This window comes from Panicum virgatum, chromosome 8N (assembly GCF_016808335.1).
Source record: "Panicum virgatum strain AP13 chromosome 8N, P.virgatum_v5, whole genome shotgun sequence".
NCBI classification, from domain to species: domain Eukaryota; kingdom Viridiplantae; phylum Streptophyta; class Magnoliopsida; order Poales; family Poaceae; genus Panicum; species Panicum virgatum.
In genome coordinates this window covers 21,817,887-21,825,312 of record NC_053152.1, presented here as the reverse complement: position 1 = coordinate 21,825,312, position 7,426 = coordinate 21,817,887, and the positions used below count along the sequence as shown (strand labels likewise).

At 44.1% G+C, this 7,426-nt stretch overlaps 1 protein-coding gene across 1 annotated transcript; it reads left to right on the top strand.

Annotated features, from left to right (window-relative positions):
- Positions 1-3,407: 3,407 nt before the first annotated feature.
- LOC120684534 lies at positions 3,408-7,202 on the top strand. The gene is made up of 4 exons (XM_039966388.1): positions 3,408-3,961; positions 5,750-6,034; positions 6,174-6,265; positions 6,409-7,202. Exons 1-4 carry the CDS (start codon positions 3,530-3,532, stop codon positions 6,980-6,982), a joined length of 1,383 nt encoding a protein of 460 aa, XP_039822322.1. The 5' UTR covers positions 3,408-3,529; the 3' UTR covers positions 6,983-7,202.
- Positions 7,203-7,426: the final 224 nt, after the last annotated feature.

Here is a 7,426-nt window from a genome sequence, read left to right as displayed (position 1 = left end):
TCAATGGAACTTAGTAAGTCCTTATAACTCATTGAAAAATTATAGAATGATGTCTCATTAATCTTATACAATAAGATGCACATAAAAGGCACAAGATTAACCCTACGATGGTCTGATTAAAATCATGCCATAAGTTTCAATTTGCATCACCGATGGGGAAAACAAACGAAACTTATCATTAACTCATAATTAAAACAACGATGGTCAGAATTAATTACAAGTGTACTCTAATCAAACTTCTCGATGGTTCCATTTGATTAGAGAGCATCTTAATTGTACATGGTGGAAAACATATAATTTTTCAGCTTAAACAATGCGAACTAATGCAACGTTCATCAATAAAGCATAATGGAAACATTAAGGCAAATACACTTATTTTGGAATTTTAAACTCAAATTTAAACAGTGAAATAACACATAAATCATGAAGAGATTAAATTTCACTTTAAATATAAAGCTCATAAACCTTAAACTTTGCTTTATATAATTAGTGCATAAAATATCAATAAATTTAATTGCACTAAAATGATAAGGCTCATTGATCTATAGATATAAGGCTCATCAATCTATATATTCTTTCTCATTTAACAAGCACATCTGACATTATAAATTAATTGTGCTCAAATAACAAGACTCATTAATAGCCCAAAATAAACTCATTATCAATGATGATTTTCCATAATTTTTTTTAAATTGACCTTATAACATCAGAATTATGGAAAATATCACTATTCATAATTGAGAAATATCTATCATAGATAAATTAAGCAATAACTTATTTGCGAAATTATAAACAATAGATATCTCAAATATGAAATAAATACTCATGGGCATTAAATAAACATAAAGCTGGTAATTATAGGTGCAACAGTAATTAATGAAAAACTTTGAGCATAAACAGTGAGGAAATAAAGCTTAAATCATCAAAAAAAATAGTAATATACAAGGCTTTAAAGATTAAATGGGCTAAAGGCTCACAAAAACCAGCTCAAAAGACTTCCCCAGTCGCCCAGCCCAGCAATGTGCGTGGCCCATTAAGTGCGCGCTGGCCCAGTTCGGCCCACCGCTGCAAACCCTAATCGCGGCGGATCTGAACCGTTCATCAGATCGGACTGTTGGAAACAAGCATCGCTGCGTATAAAATGCTGAGACCCGGTCGGAACCCAAAAATCAGCCACACTTTTCTCAGACAGCAGCCCAGTCCGCCGCGGCAGCATACGCCGCCACTCCTGCTGTCTGGCCGGCCACTGCTCGGAGAACGGGCCCGCAGCATGCGCCGCCTTGCTGTCGCCCACGCACGGGAGCAGCGCCGCCTCCTCCTCATGGACTGCACCAGGCGGTCACCGGCCACACCGGGCCTGCACCAACCGCGTGGGGCAGCAGCGCCACTCTAGGGCAGCGTAGCGCCGGCCGCCGCCACCTCATGTGGGTGGGCCCCGCAGGAAGCGCCGCGTGCAGTGGGCCGTACGTCCGCCAACCGCCCGGCCTGTGGCGCACCCTGGGCCGCCGCTCATGCGCCGGGTAGGGGCGCTGGCGCCGCCGGCTGCCGCGTGCTGCCGTGCGCGAGTCCTGAGGGCTCGGCCTCCTGATGCGCTGCCTGACGCCCTTTTCGGACCCTCTCGCCGGGTTGTCGTGCGACCGAGTCGCGCGGCTCCCCGTCGAGGGGCTCCGTTGGGGTGTCCTGCGCCTAATCTCATGGCTCAGATGCACCCTCCAGGTAAGAACTCCTTCAATCTTAGGATTAGGGTTAGAAAAATTGGGAGTTTTGCTTCATTCGTCATTATTTGCCCAATCCTCTCCTTCTCATTGCTTACTGATGCAAGAAAACTCATGGATCTGACTTCAATTGCGGAAATAACAGTGGACAGAGGCTTAATTTTGGGCAAAAATTAAGAACCGAAACCCTAATTGCTTAATTACTCAACTTAATCATGAAATAGCAGTAAAGTGCCTTGGTCTAAACATGAATTAGCATTAAGCATAAGGATTTGCATCTAATCCGGGACACTTATGCATAAACAGATCATGATTTCAACTTAAACTTGACCTAACTGAATCAATTAGATCTAATTGCATGATTAGGACTTAATTAAACACATGATTTAGATCTAATTGCATTTAATCATGCAGATAACCCTCAGTCTGCGTACTTAGGCACTAATTGATCACGTAACCATCTAGTACAACACTGATTATTCAAGCACATTAGAATCTTGAACTGAAACATGATGTGCCGAACAAGATTAACTGGTCCCTGATGAATGTTCGCATGAAGCATCTAATTTGGTTTAATCCGAAAACTAATAGATCAATCAGATTGATTTAATTGCATAAACATGAAAATTTTTATCTGTTTCATCACTAATTGTAGCACCACAGAACCAATCTGGAACTGAGGTCACGTGAAAACCAATCTGATCATGTAGTTGGGCATAAACAGATCCAATCTGATATTAACAGAGGCTTAAAACTGATGACTTTGGTTATTAGGATCATGATAGAACTAAGAAGGCTCTTGATACTGATTGTTAGATTTAATTATCCATGAACAAGATCTTAGCTTAGCCTAATCATGATCACTAATTTAATTTAATGCGGAATTAATTATTTAAGGACTAACCAGAGCCTGTAGTCGTCACGAATGCCTCTGTTCTTGAAGATTTGTTGATGTAGATGAAGTAGACTTGACCTTCACAATTGGAGAGATTTAGATCTCTCTGTTGATGAAGTTCTTGACGTTGATGATGAGCAGCAACTCCTGTTGATGCCTGCCGCGAAGTAGATGAGGAAGTCGTGCTTCCAGCCCCTCGCAGTGCCCTAATTGATTGGTGTTTAAGCTAATCACGAGATTAACTGATTAGGGTTAGAGAGGGTTCCCCTCTACCTCATATTTATATACAGCACTGTGGGACCGGGGCTGACTTATAGATGGAAACGTTAGGTGTACCTGCCAATCACGGTACATGACTTATTTGGTATGTTATCTCTAATTTGTGGAAATTATTTGCCATGTAGATCTAGGTTGTTATTCTGAGATCACAAATTTCCAATATCCCATTGATCCCAGGGACAAATAGAGACTTTACCCCATGATCTCACATATCTTGTTGCACAACAAGGGTATGAAAGCTCTAGAGAGTCACCAGATCAAAACTGGCAGAGAGACAAGGTGAAACAGGACCGAGCCGATCCACCTGGATACCTAGACCGATCCACCTAGGGCCAATTACCTTATAAGCTGCTTATAATAATGCTCCAAGCTTCTATTGCCACCGGTTGCATCTGATTAATGATTACCGCACCTGCCTGCTAATGATGTTAATGATGCTATTACAACGTAACCACTAGTTGGCTATAAGTACTATCTCAATACTGAGGGCAGGTCGATCACTACCCCTGACTCCTGAGGCCCTGACTGCCCACCATCTCCATCCCCAATCAGTACTACAAATCACAGCCTACTGATCCTTCATAAAAACTTATAACGCCAAGCACATAGTTTCTCTAACAACCGGCAACTGTGAATTGACATGGACAGATCCAAGAAACCCAAATCAAACTTAGGGTCACAGAGGCGATTCGAGCTACTGGACTTGAACAAGTCGTCCTCGCTGAACATGTCTACATCCTCTCTGAGGAGCATCGGCGAGGAGACCAGGAATTGCGGCAAGGCGGTCCAAGCGAGCAGGAGGGCGGCCACAGTGAGCTTTGCCCCTACTCCATTGTCGGCGCCAGCGGCAGTGCCAGCGAAGGCAATTGTAAGGCCTGCGACTGCAAGTGGAGCACGCCCGGGTTCTGCCTCAGGGCAGAGGTGCAGGACATCAGCGGCGAGGTTGCTGGAGCCGGGGGCCAAGGCGATGAGGAGGAGTTGGGGGTGGACAGGTGGCGTGGATGCCAAGGAGAAGGGCGGTAATCCTGTGGCGGCGAAGGTCGTGGCAAAGACACAGTCCCGGAGCAGCTCGGTGAGTAGTCATTCGATTTCAAACATCAGTCTCGTTTAATTTGCTCGATGGGTAGTTCTGACATTCAGACAAATCAGTGTTTTCTGTTTGCATTATGAGCATGACTGCTAGGAAAGTTTCAATATCAACCGTTCTTCAGAATTTACTTCAGTCACAGCGTGGCATGCATGATAGAATATTCATATGATGTTAGAAACTTATTTTGCTGCTTGCAATGGTTCACTGTGCAGTTCATTTGAGTGGCAAACCTACATCGATTACAAGTTTGGTTGAATGGTAGTCAAGTCAAAAATGAATAGTGATGAGAGACCACGTATTTTATGTCTTCATTATCATTTAATTTGGACGTTTGCATTTTGGCTCTAAAACAGCACGTTTGCACGAGAAAGGACTTGCATGAAAAATTGTATGTGCATTAATTTGCAATTTTCTTGATGCTATATTTCACAAGTCGTTTTCTCTAATATTAGTGATTCTTGAACATATAATTTTGGTGATGAAGTGCATTTGCTCCGCTGCTGTTATACGCTATGAACTATGATTAGCAATATCACGTCAACCACTTTGTTTTTTCATGCCTTCATTACCATTCATGTTGCCACATTGGGCAGTGCTAGCTGACGCATGTAGCTTTCATTGAGATGGACATTTGAACCGATTTCTCCAACCACGGCAACAATAGAAAGATTCAAATAGTAATTTTCAATTATTCTTGTGGTGGAGGGATTGCCCTTTATTTGTTTGGGCCATTACCTTTGAGTGAAACGTAAAAGGCATTAGGTGCACCTAATTAGATTTCATGGTTCTATGTCAAATCTCTGCCTTTTGTAGGCGATTATTGATTGAGCCACTAGTGATACCTTTTACACATATTCGACTGTTAAAATCATGTGAAACTTCATGTTTACCCTACAAAAAAACTTAAAAAATTAGTAGCACTCGTTCCTGGCATCACATACCTAGTGTGGGTGTGGCCCATTGGCAAATTGGGCTGCTATAATAATTGACAATTTTGACTTTACTATTCAATGTTTAATCATTATTCGGACGTATGGCCAAAAATAATATAACACATGCTTAAAACAGTTTTGATAAAAAACTAATCCAATGATATTTCTCTCACCTAATTAAATGTTTAAACAAGTCAAATTGAAATAATCAGACCCAAAGTTATTAATTAAATATTTTTATGGACATCTCATAAAGGGTTTTGAGCTGCTGGAGGACACAACAAAACTCATATTTGCTGGAAGACACACTGCATCCAGTGGCAATTATTTGCTCCCTGAAACCACCTTGAAAAAGGATTATTTTTGAGCGAGTAGGATAGAGAAGCTTAAGGAATGACCGTTTCGCCACTGTTCCTAAACATGTGCATTTCTTCGCTCGAAAGGAAATATTGTTGCTTTTATCATAATTCAGAAGAGATATTGTCTCCAGCAATACATTTTCTCTTTAGGGGCCGGGCGAGATAGTCCATTCGTCAACTTCGCTCTCCTACCCATCTCCTACCCTTAGTGCCAACTTGGAGCAAATTGGCACTAAGGCAAAGTGTTTCAATGTAATAATGAAATTTTGCTGTCTCCTCTTGTAGCTCAGCACTTTTTGGAAGTCCAAGAGCAAATTTTGCTATTATTTTGAAACATACGCTAGTACTAAATATGCGGATCCATTTGGGTTGAAAAATTTCAGCTGAGATCATCAATAAACTAGCTAATCTTTTGAGCGCCCTGCTGATCACAGCAACTACATGCTAAAACATTAACACTACGTACACAATCCATTCAGGTCCCAAGAAGATTGCCACCAACCGAGGACAAAGAGAAACCATTGCCGAAGACAGGCGGTAAGATCATGACCAACTCTAAGACGAAGAAAAATCCAAGCACGCCCCCGAAAACGGAGATGGAGGGTAGCAGAAGCCTCCCTGATGCATCAAAGAAGAACATGAAGGCTCCCAACAGTGTGTCACTGAAGAACATGGACATGGTCTCCCCTCCCACAACAACATCGGTGGCGACGATCGGCGCATCCTGGGCCTCACTTCCATCAGATCTCCAGAACTTGGGCCTGGTAATAATAGTTCAAATAAATTTTGTTCGAAAAGAGTAGTCCAAATATTTTTGCATTGAGATTTTGCACGTGTGCTCTAAGCTACGCATGATGAATTGTATCAGTATAAATGTCGTGCATTATGGTCGGCTGTGTGCAGGAAGTCATGGGGTTCAGGGATGATGCGGAGGTAGCTGCTGTTGAGGCGTTGAAGGAAGCTTCTGCTGCCGAGATTTTGCTGCGGCGCCTGAGGTCTAGTCATCCTAATCTTACCACTTGAGAAAATATTTTCTTAGTTTAATTTATTCTTAGTTAACTACTTAACCAAACTTCTCCATTTTTTTCTGGCATAAAGATTAATTCAAAGCTTACTGAAATTGATTTTTTTTTCACAGCGCCTTTGCAGAGTTGACGTCCGCCGCGGCCAAGCAGTGTCCGCAGCAGACCGTCGACGAGTTCCTCGCGCTCCACACGGCCATCACGAGCCCTGGCGCCGCCGTCCCCTTCGACGACAAGCGAAACCGCCATGCAGGTGATTGGCTGCGCGCCGCGGTCTCAACGGAGCTCTCCCCCTTCTCCCTGTACTCGCCACTGAGGAGGTCCAGCCACACGGCAGGGTCGCCGGCCTCCTCCCCGACACCGGCATCCACACGATCGCCAGCTGCGGCGGCTGGAGCAGCCGCGGAGGAGGAGGAGACGTGGCTGGAGGCGGCGCGGAGGCGGCTCGGGGAGGAGATGCGGGCGTGGTTCCTCGGCCACGTGGAGCGGCTGCTCGACGGCGACGTGGCCGGGACGCTGGGGCAGATCAAGAGGGTGAACGACTGGCTGGACGCCGTCGGGGTGGGGCCGGAGTCGGAGGCTGTCGAGCGGGTGAGGAAGAAAATCTACGGGTACCTGCTGGACCACGTCGAGTCGGCGGTAGTCGCATTGAATGGCGGCACGGCGGCTACTCGTGGCCGGACAAAATGAGCCTTTTTGGCACCTGACTACCTGTCCCAGTAGATGAACTAGTAGAATCGATTCGTGCCAGGGAAAAACTAAAAATGATTCGACGGAATAACTGCCGTAAACTGAGGACAATTACTACCGAGAATGTAAAGACTTATTCCTCTGTACCAAACTAAGTGTTGTTTTTAAAAATTTCGAACACATTATCCATTCTAAGAAATGAGTTTGTTACCCCTAATTATTTCAAGCAATTGTAATTGAAAATCGTGTTATTTATTTGGTTTTCTAGATTCTCAATGCCTCGCTGGGCGGGCCAGAGTGGGTGCGAGCTGGAATTGCCATAGCTTATGGTTAGAGCAATAGGAAAGGGCCCAGCGGAGAGAACAGTCAGGATAACGAGCGCGGAGCACGCTTGGCAGGCGGCAGGAACTGTGGACAAGTGCTTGCTTGGTAGGCCAAACATTG

Excerpts from the sequence above, each read along its gene's own strand:
- LOC120684534 (XM_039966388.1), top strand. The coding sequence starts at position 3,530 with ATGGACAGATCCAAGAAACCCAAATCAAACTTAGGGTCACAGAGGCGA. Across the intron at positions 6,035-6,173 it reads ATCTCCAGAACTTGGGCCTG|GAAGTCATGGGGTTCAGGGA; the intron begins GTAATAATAGTT and ends GGCTGTGTGCAG. Across the intron at positions 6,266-6,408 it reads ATTTTGCTGCGGCGCCTGAG|CGCCTTTGCAGAGTTGACGT; the intron begins GTCTAGTCATCC and ends TTTTTTTCACAG.